Source organism: Argopecten irradians, chromosome 5 (assembly GCF_041381155.1).
Source record: "Argopecten irradians isolate NY chromosome 5, Ai_NY, whole genome shotgun sequence".
Lineage (NCBI taxonomy): Eukaryota > Metazoa > Mollusca > Bivalvia > Pectinida > Pectinidae > Argopecten > Argopecten irradians.
In genome coordinates, this window is record NC_091138.1 from 6,537,440 (window position 1) to 6,556,069 (window position 18,630).

Genomic DNA, 18,630 nt, shown 5'->3' on the forward strand with positions numbered 1-18,630 from the left:
TTTGTCCTCTAGTTGAGCGTTCGTCCGTGTGAGGAAGACTCTGGGTTCTGTCACCTGGCCGAGACACACCAAAGCCTATAAAAGTGTTAGTTTCTGCTTCTGCTTAGCGCTCAGCATATCGGGAGTGGGACGACTATTTCGCCCGTTGTCAGTATAATGTGACCTGGTGGGGTGTGTAGCTTGGTGTCTCCGGCGACATGCTTCAGTGATATAGCACTATAAAAAGGGGCAACAGTTCCACTATACAAGAAGGTACAACACGAAAATACCACTGTTTCCCAAAACACGCACCTTCCACTTCACACGCTACACACTGCATACATGGGAGGCCGTCCTTACATGACCCTGGCTGTTGATAGGACGTTAAAATAATCAAACAAACAAACAAAAGTACATCTATTATATACATACCAATCAAATTGTATGGATATCCATGTCTGAATGGTCTAAAATTGATATCTGGATCTTTCTGGGTTTAGATTTTATTAAACATTAAATTCGGGACATGTTTTTGAAACACTCTGTGTATCCAATCTAATTGCACTTTCGTATTTACAAAAACATGTTTTGCTTGAAAACCTGAGTCGGTGTATCCAAAAACGTTTTAGCGAAACCCAAATTTAGCAGAATACAAGATTGCTACTGTCATAGTGAATCTTTTAAAAAAATGATTAATTGAACTAAAACGTTTTCATTTGTATCAGTCAGTGCACATGGAAAAAGATTTTAAAATAGTCTGTAGGATCGATCGTTGGGAGAACATATCTGTTTTACAAAACTGTATAAAAGAGACAAATATTTACGCATGGTTTTGGTACGTAAAATAAATATCTAATCTATGTTGCATAAACGTTTGCACTTCATCAATGACTAACATTTATAGACACAAACAAAGATATTTGCATAAAAATATCACACAATATTTTATGTACTGAAAAATATCTTTTCTTCATTCTGTTTTTACGAGATAAAATTATTGTAATAAAAATTTTGAGGGATATAAGAGAAAAATACCAGGCCGTCGTACGAATCAAAATTCTACACAAAGTATTTTGCCGAGTCCTTATGACATCCTTACAAAAAACTGTGATCATTATCAAATTAAGTGTTGACTGACTCGTATAAGAGAATCACTATTTAAAATCCACTGCATGACGTTGCCATGATGGTTTGGTAGTGACGGGGCTATTTTGCTAAATGACGTCGTCAAATAGTTATTCTTATTTATTGAGAAGAAGAATAGTTTTTGTATTGTTGCTTAATTAAAAACATCAAGGTAAATATAGTTGATAATTCTAAGACTCCACTTCTAAATATATGCACCAATATTATTGGATTTACATTGGCCCCTCTTCATTTCATTTCCATTTATATTAATGTACACCTTGGATGGAATAAGAATTGTTTTCTTTGTGTAAACGATGTTTCCTCTATAACAATGACTACGGGTATGGTTCATTGGTCTAGTTTCACTGACCGCTGTAGAAGACATTGCCTGGTCACACCTCCAGCTAATTATACGTGGCTGATGAGCTGGTAAACGGTCGTGCTGTCACCTGCTACTTTCAGCATATCTAGGCCTGCTGCTTCTTTATTGGACGGACCGATTCTCCACAGAGAGTGGGCCACGCCAGCCAGACATGCCCTAACATTCAAACTGCTAGTTTACTTTGTCTAGGTGAGCTGATTCTCTGGGGATTAAATACATAGTCTTTATCCCACGTGGCAGTATGTATTTCAGTGGCATTTTTTGAGTGCATTGAGTCGGTAAATCAGTGTGAACGATAGCTTGTAAAGATTATGAGGCACAGTGGACAGAGCCGACAATGTGATTGGCGGTCCTCTTGTCAATGTAATAAATTAACCTCGAATCTCCTCGAGGCTCCTCCATCGTGTTGAAATAGGGCTAGTTATAGCGGACTAATTATTATGGGATTATCCAGCGAGCACTCATCCCTAGGTCTCTACTGCAGTACCAACAGGTCGTGACTATGAGGCCACCGGACCTCTCCTGGGTCCCTCTCTTCTTCATCTCCAGCCTCTGTCTCCTCCCGCACGTGACGTCATGGTAACGTACATATCGCAAGATGTCCATGTATTGTTAGATCTAACGTGACTTCCTTTTAACATGGTTTATCTTCTGAATTAAGTCAGTTTTAATTCCAGTTAATTTTTGTTGTTGTAAGGCATGTTGAAACATTTTTTTTTGCTCTTATGTCAGTGACACAGTATAAGGGGACAATTTTCATTATAGTTACGTGAAAAAATGAAAACAAATGTAAAAAATAGAGGAAATCTGTGTAATAATCAACTATTGTTTTTGAGACAATGAATTCATGTTTAAATCGCTATTTTTAAATGTAACAATTTATTAGTGACTTTTATCTCCACTTTAAACTGATTTAAAAAAGATGGCTGTGATCATCTGTATTGTTTCACACCATAATTTGATTTAACATGTTCTAATTTAGAAATCCACATTTATTGTCTGTTACAAACTGCCATTTATTGATGGTTTATTTGTTTTAGAAATGTCTGAGTTTTAAAAAAATCCTAAAATGTTATTTTTAAGTTGTCTGCAAAAAAATCGCAATTTATAGTCATTACTTTAATGTTTCATGAAAAATAGAACATAATATTGATACCCTTTGCAAACCAAAGATTCAAATTACATTATGAGATGTATAACCGTGAATAGAGATAAATGTATAACACCATTTTATAGAATGTCCTTTTATTCATGAAAATAATAATTTTCATTGTGTTCCGATTGGTACTTTACTGATACTGATTTTCTACAAAAATGAAGAACAACATGTTTAGTTTTATCCCTTATTACTCATTACCTTTTATGTTATATGTAAAGAAAATCCATGTAATTTCAATTCCTATCTACAAGTAATTGATATTTATTTTATATTTTACCCCTGTTGTCAAACATCCGATGTATTTCAGAACCATCTAGGTAATCCATTTCGGGAAGGATTGATATCGAATTAGTTTATTAAATAATTTTGTCCTTTATTTTTATAATAATACAATTATCATAATTTATAGTCACTCACTATAATTACAGATCATAAAATATTATGTTACGATATTTGTTATATTATCCAACCTAAAATAAAACATAACTCATGTCACAGAAACTCATTAGGATAGTTTTGATATTATTCGGAATGGAGTACCACTTTGGTCATTAACTGTTCTGTTGCCTTTTGGGAATGATTTTCCTTAATTTCAGTATGAAAAATTACATATAGATGGAAGTTTATGTTGGTTTTTTTCGTTTGCAGCCTTAAACGTTTAGAAATCCAATGTGGGTACCAATCTAACACTTTGGCTTATTCCATGAAGTAGGAATCCCATTGATCGTTAGTTATTTTCTTATTTTGTGTTGGATCTGTACTAACTGCCGACGCATTACTAGGTTTTGTGGGTTTTTTTCTGTATCTGATTTTAGTAATTTGAGGTTTGTCAATGTAAAACAAATGGTTTTTTTCTATATCTTGTACTGATATATGTGTACTTCCATACGTTGTTTTACATAACTATTTTAAAGTCAGACACCTTTGACTACGTGATGTCTGCCATGTGTTTTTAAACTGTCAATCAACATTAAAAACAATAAGACATAGACACACGTGATTTCTAAATATAGCCACCCACAATTGATGTGTCTATTCTTCTATGTTCGTGTGACGAACTCTTTACCGTAACGATACGATCCGATGACAGGTTACCCAGGTCTGTACCTATGCACCCGATCGACCCTCCGTAACCCTCCTTATAAATCCTCTACAGATGACACCGATCATGTCCGCACTATCAGTTTTATATCTTATACACGGATTATATTAAACGTATGACCATCATAGCTTGATTTTGTTTTTCAGGTCACTGAACAAAATTCTTATGACGGGCCCAAAGGCAACTGATTTGGTGGATAACTTCACGAGAAACAATAATCTATGGACTAAATACCAGGTAGGCCGAGTTCTATGGCCCCTTGGCCCGAGTAGGTGGCGGAAATACCACCCGTGTGTAGCACAAAGAGTACATACTCATAAATCTGACAACCCTGTATCTCCTTATCTTGTCATACCTATGTTTAACAGACATATGTAAATTATGTCATCAACTTCTGTGTATTTATATTTACATTGTCTCCAACCTTGTCGTCGCACACGGTACACCCAAAGACATGTAAAATTGTACAAAAATATTATATGAGTGAATTGGGATATCAATATCGCTATATTTTAGGAGTAGTTAATCAATGTATGACACAACTGCTTAAAGCTTGTTTTGTCATAGACAATGGTAGCCAGAAGTAAAAAAGAGGTGGGCATTAGCCATAGAAAGTTATTTTCCCCATTTTTATTAGAAATTCAATAATAATCAGGATAATTAATAAAACAGTTGGAAAGGTTCATGGCAATCGATAAAATAGCTATAAGTTGAGTATTTTTGTTCATGAAAACTTATGGGAAAACATGAAAATTAATTATTAAACCCAACTGAATAAAGAATAAATCTTTTGCCATTTCATTCAATACAAAAATATTTCCCATTCATCCGTAATCAGTTTCCTGCTTCTGCATAGCAATTTGTAGGCGGAAGATGCTCAACAACATCAGTTTACATTATTTGAATAGAAAATGAATAGTGGCGTCTAAGTGCAGTAAAATTGCAGACTGATTTGTGTGTATCAAAGTCTTTTATTTAAGAAAGTTGTGGATCCCATTAATATTTCGGACATAATTATGATAATAGTTGTGATAGCCTAATATTCAGATCATATCACCATCAATCGGTCTAATTGATATTCTCCAGTAAGCTAACTATCACCTTCACAAACTTCAAGCTTTAAGCTCTTAGCAATCATTCATACATATTAAAGGAAAAAAAATATAATCTTCATTACATGAAGAAAAATTTCAGACAATTTCAATAAATTGATATAAAGACATTTCAACTTATTCGTAATAAATATGTTTAGCCGATTAAAATCACGGAACATGTCTTACAGTCAACTATTTTATTGCAGGTCTCCTGGGTGTAGAAAAAACAATACATATCAAGGTTTTTTTTCGAACCGGTCTATGTTTTCGATTATCACATTATCATGAACATATCTAATTATTCTATCGATTATCATGAACATATCTTATCATTCTAACGATTATTCATGAACATATCTAATATTCTATCGATTATCATGAACATATCTAATTATTCTATCGATTATTCATGAACACATATCTAATTATTTCTATCGATTATCATGAACATATCTAATATTTAATTATCATATATCTAAAACATTTCTATCGATTTCCATGAACATATCTAATGAACAATCTATTATTCTATCGATTATCATGAAATATCTATTATTCTATCATTATCATGAACATATCTATTATTCTATCGATTATCATGAACATATCTAAACATTCTATCGATTATCATGAACATATCTAATTATTCTATCGATTATCATGAACATATCTAATTATTCTATCGATTATCATGAACATATGTTATCATTCTATCGATTATCATGAACATATATAATCATTCTATCGATTATCATGAACATATATAATCATTCTATCGATTATCATGAACATATCTAATTATTCTATCGATTATCATGAACACGTATAATTATTCTATCGATTATCATGAACATATCTAAACATTCTATCGATTATCATAAACATATCTTATTATTCTATCGATTAACATGAACATATCTTATCATTCTATCGATTATCATGAACATATCTAATTATTCTATCGATTATCATGAACATATCTAAACATTCTATCGATTATCATGAATATATCTAATTATTCTATCGATTATCATGAACATAACTTATTATTCTATCGATTATCCGGTTAACCTGTGTTGATTATATTGGTCATTTCGTTTTGATTTAATTCTAATTTATATTTTTACTTTATCTTATTCTTCTTACATGACTGTTTTATTTACATCATACATTTCTGTTCTGGTTTTGATAAAAGCAAGTATTTTCTGCGACATGTTTGGAATACCCCTGTTATGAATCAGAAAGAATATCAGATACAAATATTATTTTTTATTTGTTATAATATGTCTAAAAAAGATAAGAGTACACAAATGTGGTTTAATAAAACAAACACGATTAGGATACATTCAATAACATTTTGTTTGTGTTTGGAAATTATTTTTCTGACATATGCAAATCATTTAAAACCGCGGATTGTTTTGATTTTTTTTAAAGAACTGAATGATCTTTATGGATTTAGTAGTTTTAATTAGCTACATTCTGGTAAACGCCATACATCGGATAACTATTTTTAATGATATCAGAATTGTATACATCAAATGACAAATACTCGTTTATACGTAATTTGATATTGATAAAAACATGAAAATGTTATAATATAGCTAGTATGACGCATCGCATTTATGAAAGGCGTTGATGTTGAAATAGAGCGATTGTTGCTACCAACCAGACATATTTGACATAGTTACTTCCCACCCCTAACTGTACCGTAAAGTTGTTTTCACATTACAGTTTGTGTATCAAGATTAGGATCACTATCATTTATATAATCTCTGTGTAATCTATATCGTTACTTAATCATATAGAACATTTACATTTTTATATGAATTTTCCAAAGAGGTAGATACGATTGTTCATTGTTGATGATCGTGTAATCGAACTGGGATATTTTTTCTGCCGTTACGACATCGAGGTGCAGAACTAAGTTGACAAAATACATTTATCACGAAAGAAGATATACACATACGTAGTAAAGCAACATCAAGTCTGATTAATTGGAATACGACTACGAGGGTTAGATATGTTAATATATTTTAACACAGAATTAGCCATATATGGTAAGAAGTGTAATTGACTCAAATGCACGCGCGTTTAATGGGTGATGACCCACTCTTGAGAATGACTCGTTATCTAAACCCCGTAACTACTCGTACAATTGTCCTTTTATGGCAAAATGATGAATGAAAATATGATCCCCCTCTGAGCCATTCATGGCCCAGACAATCGCAATACGATATCAACTAAGTATATGTGTTGAATACAGCTTGCGCGTGCAGTCACTCATTAGCTTATAATTAGATTATAAATCCACACGCTAAACTAGAAGTCATTAGCCAATGTTTTCAGTGTATTAACTGACCAGATTTGATCGGGAAGTTTAATGTGTTTCGTGACAGTTTTTCTAAAATCGACCTAAAGAGCGTGTTAACACTGCAGTGTTATCTGTCTGAAAATTGATTCACGAAGTACAGGGGGGATTCACATTCCACATATCTTAATGTCAAGAACAAAACACCACATTTGTAGGAAATTATTTTGTATCTATCTGTATAACCTCTGTCAATTGTGGACAAAACAACCCCATTTAAAACGATATCATTACAATTAAGTTATGTAAACTTTGACCTACCCGGTAGATTTAAATCTCGTTATTTTACACTCAATCCGTCACATAAGTCAATTAATGACATGACCAACGCCATTACGAGACAGGCGAGTGCCCGGTAGGTTGGGCTTAGTTATAGACAATGACTTGTCATACTTATGTAATCATTTATCTATGTCCAAGACAAGTCGTCTACTCACAGGAATTTCAAGCATTGTAATACATTGTTTAAGTTGTATTTTTTATTCAAATATGTCAGTTAATTGTCGAGGTGTGGCTTTTATCATTAAATGAATCTAATCTTTTGTTGAAACAGACCACAAAACTTTATCAGTACAATGAAATTCACACTCCTGTTAATTGATAAACGATTCCTAGTCGTACTTCTATGTCCCATTGAAGTAAGTTACGAGTCATCTTTCAACCATTTAAACCAGCGCAATAAAATACGTTTCAGAAAAGGTTTATACGTATTTGTGGTAGAATTTCCACAGATATAACAGCAATACTTGTTCAAAATATACCATCAGGAAGAAATATAACAATGTATTTACTTTCGACTGACTGACCATTTCATTTTTGCATTGTCATAAACATAAAGCGTCATTTTAGTACACTACATTGATACAGTGCATACATGGACAAAAGTCAGTGTTAGGTGATAGTTCGTGATGACATTAGAGATAATACTATCATATTTTGTTACCTAGACTCTATAAATCTCAATACTGCACCTAGATTTCACTTCAACAAAGTATATTAGTATAAGCTGGTTATAAAAATCAAAAGGATCGAATAACGGACTATACCGATCTATCCTTAATGTACCTGGCTGTTTTTGTGTCAATCAAATTGCAGTCGGTGTTGTGGAGTCCTCATATTCATTTGTTATCATGGTATTCCATCAACAGCACTGATGATGTATCTGATGACATCAAGATAATTTTGTTTACATGTCAACGGAGGACACCTTACATCATGTCAAACAAGGTTCATAAATAACCTAGAGAATAAGTCAGGTGGACTTCCGTAAACTTAACCTCATTTTATAGAAATACTCATTTTGTTTACCAACTAACGTTTGTACACCTAGCCCTATCACTAAAGGTTTTTATTGTTTAATTTTGTACTTTTATGGTGCATACATTATAAGGTTTATTAACAAAATGTAAAACTGAAATGGTATAGGTATAACAAGAAATTTCGTTCAATATAAAATTCATTAGTTTTGTTGAGTTTTTATGATGGTCCGCAAAAACGAAAATACTAAGTATTATTTGAAGCTTCATTGGTGATGTTAAACATTAAAACGTCAAAAGTCAATATGATATCACAAAAGCTTAATACACAACACCAAACTATCTTTCCGCAATCGTGTTCTTGTGGGTGCTTTATTTTTATGTGTTCTTCTAAATATTAAATTACCTTAATGAATTTAAATGAAATTGATTTTCTTTTCCACATAGAGCAAAAAATCGATACATAATAACACTCGAGACTTGAATCATTTCAACCGCACACAAAGCTATTAAAACAAAATAGTTTAATATTATGAATTTAATAAAATGTTATCTATTCATGTGTTATATGTAAATATTCTTTTTATTTATAGATTCACACAATGTTTATGAAAAGTATGGAGCGTGGATCTCTGAGAGCAGCTAAAGAATGTCGTCATCAGTTTAGATGGGAGAGATGGAACTGTCCAATCGTCGATATGGACAGACAGATACATAATATTAGAGGTAAGAGTATGAACTAGTGCATTTTATTACAGAAACATTATTCGACTGGCAAAGCAGACAGAAAACTTATATACATAACAGAATGTTTGTATTCACTAAGGTTCATTTGATATATTGTATTTATTTATTCTTGAAAACACAATCTTTTTCATCGTGTTATAGTAGAGAAAATATCTCAATTCACCAACCTAGGTCACCAAGGTCATAACGCATGCCAAGATCACAGCGATTGAGGTTTTTTCTTTATTATTATTGTGTATTATTTTGAGAAAAATTTATTAGGTTGTAATTTTGCGTCGAGATTGATGAAATGTGGAACTCATTATATTTATTAATTGGTTAACCCGATGGCAGTATCAGTATTTTTATTTGACATATGTAATCTGAAACGCTCCCCTAGGAAAATATAACGATACACGTGAAAAAAAACTAAAGTCAAGTTTTAAGATGTTCGCTTATTTTGATTCGATATACTCCCTCTGGATGAACACAAAAATGCCAGACACAGCGCTTATTTTTCAGGTACTGGCAAAGCATACACAAAATATCCGCCATTCCTGAAGTTGCTGTGATTGCGAATTCAGACTGTGGCTTTCCTGTACACGGGTCAGAGGCTGAAAAATATAGGATTATCAATTATACTTCAGATGGAAATTAGATCATTGATGAGATAAATTATATTATCATTGGACTTATTGTGAAATATAATGCATAAAATATTGTTTTATAATCATAGGATGGTTGGATTTTAGATAATATCTATAAATTCTGGGAGTATTTGAGATATACCGGTTATTTAATAAAATAATATAGTTAGAGAACATCTGTTACGAAACAATGTTCAAATGGACCACTTTGTGTAGTGCCACTTTAGATTATTGATGCTAACGACTTACAAGGTTCATAGAATGACATCATAGGCTTGTTTTGTTCGTGTAATGAAGCTCTGCTCCCCAATGGGTCACAAGAGTCCGGGGTAGGGGTAGGGTTGACTAGAAACACCGGTTCTATGGCCGGATAGGTAGGCTCGATCCCCACAGGAATAGCAATGGGACCGTCCGGCCCATCTACCCACATAACGGGGTAGTCCCATGGTAAGGGGTGGACAGGCATATAGCCAAAGTGGTGGTCCCAGATGTAATGTCGACCATATTCGTCCACCACCACCCTCTGTGACCGGACGTAGGGCGGTGGATGCCGTCTCCGGGGCTGGATGTGTTGGCGGTTCCTTCTCCGTTGTTCCTGTTCCATCAGAGCGTCTAGTACTGTGTCAGGGTTCTGTTCGAAGGCCATGATAAAGTGTTTTCTGTATACCTCAACATCATCTATAATTATACACAAAAATATCGAATGCATCATACATCTTATCATTACACTAAAACAGGGTGTTTAATAAGTGTCGCTTTATTAGTAGAAACCTAAAAACTGTATAATAGTAATATCAGTGTGTAATCACTTCATTCATTACTACTGTATAAGAAGACAAACTTTGTTTACAATTTAACAATTCATATAGGCATCAAATCGAACTTGCTTATTTCTTGTTAGTGGTGTAGGAACATGAATAATGGTTGTGGTTCCTCTGACAGGTAAACACGTGACTTTCAGTCATGTAATTAACGACAGGAGATTATGCTGACGTGTAAATGGATATGTTGTGTGTGTGTGTGTGTAAAAACATGTCAGTATCAAATAGTAAGATGGTCAAAATTTTAATGTGATACAATACTTCCATATATACGTTATGGCATCTCAGAAATGAAATGATGAAATCTATTTGCCGTCATGGAGGTGTATCAACTTCCGGTGTGAACCACAGCATAAACATTCACTACAAGACAAACAACTTACGTCTAACGGCGTTAGGCTGGTCCCCATCCTTAATGGACGACGTAAGCGTCACCATCACCAAGCACAGTGCCAACACTTTGAAAACATCCATGGTTCTTAGATATTAATAGTTACCAGTGTAAATATTCCTTCATCATTTTCCCGTCATAACACATACGTGATAAAAGCCGGGTAGTTGACGTATCTGTCACCGTATGACGTAGTCTACCCTTTCATGATTTCATAGCTTCCAGGCATGAAGTCACTGACTGCCAAACATGATCGATCACACTCTCCATACATCTCGGAGTTAAAGCCTATACCCTGCTCGACTGTCACACGTTTAACATAGTAGGTCCTAGATTGTTTGTGTATTTCGTCTTGAACAACTCAACATCTGTGATAACGAGGTCCATCGAAATGAGGATATTACATTGATGTTATTACTGAAGCCTCTGTATAAATACATAACATAATTGTTATGGATCATTCATAAAGACCTCCTTTCTATTACATGTATCTACTTCTTTCTTTTGTCGTAAAGACTTTATCTTTTTTATATTTATTTTTTCTATTTTCACACTTTAAAGATAATTTATAGCTTGATGTAAACAAAAGGGTTTTTTTCTTTACTTTTATTTGGCTCAAAACATTCTGTTTCATAGCCTTATGCAAATATTAAGCAATCGTTGGTGTGTATGAATAATTAAAATGAATCAATTTTTATTTCAGCCAATCGAGAGACAGCATTTGTGCATGCAATATATTCTGCTAGCATCATGTTTGATCTGACGTCACAATGTAACCTTGGCGGGAATCCCGTGTGTGCGTGCGATGACTCGCGAAATGGCGTCAAAGGTAAATATAAATTCGTTGAAATATTCATCGATCAAAAATTTAACAAATTCCAACATAACCCAAACTATATATGCCATTAGAAGCATTGTAAATGCAATGCAGTGTGTACATGAACTCCAACAAAAAAAGAGTAACCGTTCGCCACTCTGCCCTCAAAAGTAGGACAAATAGGTCAAGTCATACCACTTTATATAAAAAATATAAATCTAGTGGCGAACCACACGGTTTATCTTATGAAAAACATAACAATTATAATTTCATGTTTTATGAAGATAAAAAGTACTTTCTACTGAGATCATAAAACGTTCGCTGAAGCTTCATAAATGTTTTGTTAACATTTTCAAATCTTAAAACCTGATACACGTTTTTGTATGTGCATCCAACGAGAAAATTAAACATAAAGTTTTACTATGCTTGTATTACACCATCAGAAAGAATGTAGAATTAGATCTATACTGAAAATAACGGGTACAGTGTGTACTTAATTCTGGTCAGTAAGATAGTTGTTAAAGGAAAGGTCAGCTTAAACTTGTGAAGAATGTAAATTTATCGGTACGGTCAACGAAAAAAACATGTGAAGACACGGGAAATTTCATATTAAATTCCGGAAACTTCAAGCTGTTGATCCTATCATTATAGTATTAAGGAAAGCGCGATTTCAGCGTTATAATCCCCACTTAAGGATGGTACAGCCAATTTACTGGAATCTTAACGCCCTCCGCCCGGAGAGAGTCTGGGGACTCCTTAAAATGGTCACTTTATCGTGTTAGTTACACTCCAATACCTTGACCAACGGTCAGATTCGGGATACTTTAATGAATAAGCTTATTTTGTCGGCTCGCTTCGTAATGTCAAGATGTACTGTATGTACGTATGATCTGTATAAGTGTGAACAGATTATTGATTAGTCAAGTAGATTTTTATAATTATCCGGCACACTTATTCATAAATACCTTTAAATATAGCAAGGATTTAATTTCATGGTCATTCAAGAATTTGTGGTGTAGGCGTTTTTTTTCTATAAATAACTCTATTTGAACGTATGATTAAGCAGTTTTTGTCCCCGGCCTGGAATATCGGCGCAGTGTATAAGGTTGTAGCATCCGTGTTCCTGGCTATCTCATTAGTGTCCACTATCATCTATCATATATAGCGTTAACAGAATAAACAGTATTCCTCAATTTCTTTTTAAAAATATCAATTCAAAACATTTTCTCTTAATTCTAATTCAAAGAACTTTGTATAGACCCGTTTCCCAATTCTGTCTGTTTAAGCCTGTTATTTAGTGACATTAATTTGTTCAATTTCGAATATTGAATATGATTGTATGTGAAGTGGCTATGATAACCATTCTATTTTGAATTTCTACCATTGAATTCATATAGGCTTTGCCTGTTATTCGATCCTTTTGACGACAACATCATGTTGATGAAATTTGTTGAAATGAAAATAACCATTCAAAACATGCATACATTTTGAAAATGTGGAAATTTTGTTAATGTGTGCTAAAGTTGTCATCTAGAAACTATAGACGGCACCCTTGTACAAACTTAGTATTTCTCCTGAAGATGTGTCTAGGGTGCCTACATATTTTCAGCAAATATTCAGTTTGTTAAAGATTGCACTCTACTGTTTCGTATCAGTAGGCAAGCATGACAAAACAGTTATATTCTATTAATGTATGCATATATCGGATGGTAACCATGAAAACTCAGTCAAAAAAAAATTGGAAGAAAATTTGAATTAAGAATATACTTACAATTTTGATGTCTACATCCAAACAATTATTTTTTTTTTAATTAAGAAAACAATTTTAACACTTTGACTACAGTGAACTGCGTTCAAGCGTCCGGATTAGACTCCTCCCTCAAATGTTGTAACATTCTGTTACGACAGCCAATGAAATCTCTGGGAAGTTACCTCGATTGGTTAGACTCCATGTAGTGTAGCGCAAACAATGTTGACTTCAAAGAAATCTACTGATTTGACTTGGTCACACCTTTGTACCAAAGATTTGTTAGCATACACTTGGAGATAAAAGGTTTCAAACATGTTTTTTAATTCAATAGTACCATATAACCATCGAAAGACAACAACACTATATCTTGATAGCTTCGTAAAACGTTCCCTGGAACATACACGGTTGTAGCTGTATATATAAGCTCAAAAAATATATTTGTTTAGGGTTACATTGGCAAAAAAAATAGGGTCGGTAGGTAGCGATTTTTTTTTTTTTTTATATATATTTATATTTTTTTTGTCAAGTTCAGATGCAATAGCGAGCTGTTTACTAAACAGATATATGGCTCCTATTTATCAATAAAATGATTAAACATTAGTGTCTTTTACTCTTCACTCTTTATTTAACAATGAATAATTGGAGATTTGACTAATGAAGAAGGTATTAACAGATTAGATTGGCCTAGAGTAAAACTATTAATTGGAGTATCCCTTTAGGTACAGGGTCGGGGGTAAAAAATTAGGGTCGGTTGGGTAACCCTAAACAGACATTGTTTGGCCTAATGTAGATGTTTCATGCGGAAGCAGACATCCCACGTCTAATTGTTAGTTGTTTGAATCGTAATGTTTAAAAGTATGCTTATAAATATGTAGATTTCTATTCAAACCTATGATAAGTTGTGTCTAAAAACCCTCTATTGTAGTTCAAGAAAGCATAATTTGACGTTTGGAATATACATGTACACGTATAAAGTAACGACTCTCTAGCTCATGTGATTTCAAATAAAATAGTATTATTAATTTAAGATACCAAATACCAAATTTCCACTCACTATAACCTGTGACTATGGCTATGTACCTGTAGGTCATGACTATATACATACACGTAATGCTGTTTTTAATTGTTGCGGTATTAATGATTGAAATAACGAAAGTTTTTGAATGTGCAACAGCTATAACAGGTAAACTCCGCCCTCAGCTAGGTTACAGTGAACTGCGTTCAAGCGTCCGGATTAGACTTCTCCCTCAAATGTTGTAACATTCTGTTACGACAGCCAATGAAATCTCTGGGAAGTTACCTCGATTGGTTAGACTCCATGTAGTGTAGCTCAAACAATGTTGACTTCAAAGAAATCTACTGATTTGACTTGGTCACACCTTTGTACCAAAGATTTGTTAGCATACACTTGGAGATAAAAGGTTTCAAACATGTTTTTTTAATTCAATAGTACCATATAACCATCGAAAGACAACAACACTATATCTTGATAGCTTCATAAAACGTTCCCTGGAACATACACGGTTGTAGCTGTATATATAAGCTCAAAAATATATTTGTTTAGGGTTACATTGGCAAAAAAATAGGGTCGGTAGGTAGCGATTCTTTTTTAATTTTTATATATATATATATTTTTTTTGTCAAGTTCAGATGCAATAGCGAGCTGTTTACTAAACAGATATATGGCTCCTATTTATCAATAAAATGATTAAACATTAGTGTCTTTTACTCTTCACTCTTTATTTAACAATGAATAATTGGAGATTTGACTAATGAAGAAGGTATTAACAGATTAGATTGGCCTAGAGTAAAACTATTAATTGGAGTATCCCTTTAGGTACAGAAAAAAAAAATCAGGGTCGGGGGTAAAAAATTAGGGTCGGTTGGGTAACACTAAACAGACATTGTTTGGCCTAATGTAGATGTTTCATCCGGAAGCAGACATCCCACGTCTAATTGTTAGTTGTTTGAATCGTAATGTTTAAAAGTATGCTTAATAAATATGTAGATTTCTATTCAAACCTATGATAAGTTGTGTCTAAAAACCCTCTATTGTAGTTCAAGAAAGCATAATTTGACGTTTGGAATATACATGTACATGTATAAAGTAACGACTCTCTAGCTCATGTGATTTCAAATAAAATAGTATTATTAAGTTAAGATACCAAATACCAAATTTCCACTCACTTTAACCTGTGACTATGGCTATGTACCTGTAGGTCATGACTATATACATACACGTAATGCTGTTTTTATTTTACGATTTTGTATGCCAAATTGTTGCGGTAATAATGATTGAAATTACGAAAGTTTTTGAATGTGTAACAGCTATAACAGGTAAACTCCGCCCTCAGTTAGATTATCGCTGTTACTAAACTCCGCCCACAGTTTGACTGACGCTATTCTCGAGCCGATAAACGCGCGTACGACTGGTTGAAACTATTCACGTGATTTGTGGTTTGAACGATCCGAAAGGCAATTCCGGACGCTTGAACGCATTTCACTGTAAAATCTATGTGTATTTTTGCGTCATGTTAGATTGTCTCCGTACTACTACATGTTTATGTACATTGCTTTTTTGAGGTAGAATGTTAAACAATCGTCTTAGCTTTATTAAAAATAATATAGGTTTTTTTTCTTGTTTTACAATGTCATAACCTCCTTATCTTGTCTCCACAGGAGGGTATAACTGGAGCTGGGGTGGCTGTAGTGACAATATCAAATTCGGAGATTCCGTCTCCAAGCACTACCTCATCTCCATGCAGAAGGGCAAGGATTCGTACGCCGCCACTGTTATACAGAACAACGGCGCTGGACGAATGGTGGGTAAAACGAAATCGATGATTTAACACAAAATGCTGAATATGTTACTTATTAATTTAGTATGAACAAATATATGCTCTCTTAGAAAACAATTGTGTCCTAACAGTTTGATTTGTTGGATATCCCTACCGTTTATTTTAAACTGTTTATTTCTATGTCTACAACGGTTTATGTCCTTCACGTGTAGAATATTCCTATAATTATTGTTTTTCCTTTTCAGAGTGTACGAAAAACAACGCATTTGATATGTAAATGTCATGGTGTTTCCGGAAGTTGTTCAGTGCGAACCTGCTGGAGACAACTCGGAAGCTTCCGATCTATCGGACAATATTTAAAACGAAAGTACAAAAAAGCAGTTCACGTTAATTTCTTTGACGGAAAACTACGACAGGGCAATGATGTGAATGGTGTTAAATTAAATATGATTTCTAGCAAACAACTTGTGTTTTTGGAAAAATCACCAAATTACTGTAAAGCAAATTATAGTCTCTCCCTGAACGGAACTCTGGGAAGGCCGTGCTCTAGGAACAAGGTGGGAGTTAAACAAAGTGCAGCTGAAAGACGGAGTTGTCGGACTTTGTGTAAGGCTTGTGGGTTACGGGTGCGACGTGAGGTGGTCACTATTAAAACAACATGTAACTGTCGCTTCCACTGGTGCTGTCACGTTGCCTGCTTCGACTGTGAACAAAAACAAGAGGTTTACTCATGCACCAGATAATTTGTAGGAAATAAAACAAAGAAAATCATGACTTAACAGAATGGTCTGCCGTAATCCCTTGGGTACTTCTCGTTATATATACAGTATGTGTACTATAATGTTTGTTTCCAATTTCCAGTGAATATTAGTCGATACGTGGAATGCTACCGACATATTGTATTTATGATGAAAATGGAGATGTTTACGTAAATGTCTATGTACGAATAAGTCGTTTGGCGTGCCATTGTATTTGTTTATATATGCAATAAGATTTGTACATACTAGTTGACTGTATAATCCCCTCGTCCTAACATTGTGCTCATTGCTTTTTAATCTATGTTTTATACCTTCTATTATTATGTTAATGTATTGATCGAAATAATGATGTTTTATCTTTTTCATTTTGGTTCTTAAAAAATAATAATCGGTATACATTTTACACATCTAGAATTATGCAATATTTCAATATTTCTGTTTTCTGTAATTTGTTCCGTGCAAGTGCTTTAATTCTTCATATTTATTACAATGACAAAAAAAGGTAACAAAATGCAGGAATGAATACAATTAAACATAAATTGAAGTAGTTATTTTCCTTGTTGTATTGACGAAATCAGTCAGTATATTTTTACTTTATATATGATAACCTATGTATTAATTCTCTAACATATTTCGTAAACAATTTATTATCGTATGTATCTCTAGCTGATACCATGTGACTTTATGAATTTCAAAATTGTTTTTAAAATCAATATTTCCATTCTTTCATCCGGAACTTTTGCTGGCTACATACCATACCTTACGAAAGTATGAAATGTGAATAATTTAATCGTCTCTCCCAACTTAAAGATTTCGGTAAATAATCTACGAACATTCCTTTGCTTTTTACTATATCAATGTATCACTTTGTTAACATTTTACTTACGTTGATATAACCTCAATAAAATGCATCATTCTTACATGATTTTAATGAGGACTACTGATCATGCTTCATTCCGCATTTTTTGAAAAGGATAAGAAAATTTAATTACTGTGAATATCTGTGATAATTGTTGATAAATAAAGTACATAAGCTAATATATCTACCTGTCTATGTTGTACCTGTATTGTCTATCTGTGTGGAATGTGTCTGTACAGGTGGTCAATCCTAGATTAGCCATTATCTATATAAGGTGGTATACACCCCTTAGCTGTCACTCTACCTCACTTCAGCTACACTTCAGGCGACAGCTCACTTTAACAACAATTGTCTTACATAGTCTCCCAGAGAGTACGAAGGCCGATTCCACCTAGATACACAACATCTAGTTGATCTACATCGACATTGGGCTTCAGCTTGTATCATATGAAATACTTGTCGTTACAATACTTTGATGTCAATCATTATGACCGGCAATATGGTTACTCTAAAATAATCTTAAATCAACATGTGGAGAAATATTCCATATTTTATAATACAATTTAATTCGATAACCATTGCTCGTCTATTTAAG

The 18,630-nt window shown here is 33.5% G+C and overlaps 2 protein-coding genes across 3 annotated transcripts; one reads left to right on the forward strand and one right to left on the reverse strand.

Annotated features, from left to right (window-relative positions):
- The first annotated feature begins 1,582 nt into the window (after positions 1–1,582).
- On the forward strand, positions 1,583–18,218 carry LOC138322734 (protein Wnt-8-like). Of its 2 annotated transcripts, none has more exons than XM_069266808.1 (6): positions 1,583–2,073; positions 3,897–3,987; positions 9,062–9,194; positions 11,757–11,882; positions 16,300–16,442; positions 16,664–18,218. In XM_069266808.1, exons 1-6 carry the CDS (start codon positions 2,066–2,068, stop codon positions 17,159–17,161), a joined length of 999 nt encoding a protein of 332 aa, XP_069122909.1. In that variant the 5' UTR covers positions 1,583–2,065; the 3' UTR covers positions 17,162–18,218. The 2 variants fall into 2 exon arrangements, with proteins under 2 accessions (XP_069122909.1, XP_069122908.1); XM_069266807.1 differs by having other exon boundaries at positions 1,591–2,068.
- On the reverse strand, positions 9,201–11,518 carry LOC138322736 (uncharacterized). The gene is made up of 3 exons (XM_069266809.1): positions 11,046–11,518; positions 10,091–10,519; positions 9,201–9,808 (listed from the first exon to the last, which is right to left on the reverse strand). The coding sequence occupies exons 1-3, from the start codon at positions 11,134–11,136 to the stop codon at positions 9,630–9,632; spliced, it is 699 nt and encodes a 232-aa protein (XP_069122910.1). The 5' UTR covers positions 11,137–11,518; the 3' UTR covers positions 9,201–9,629.
- Positions 18,219–18,630: the final 412 nt, after the last annotated feature.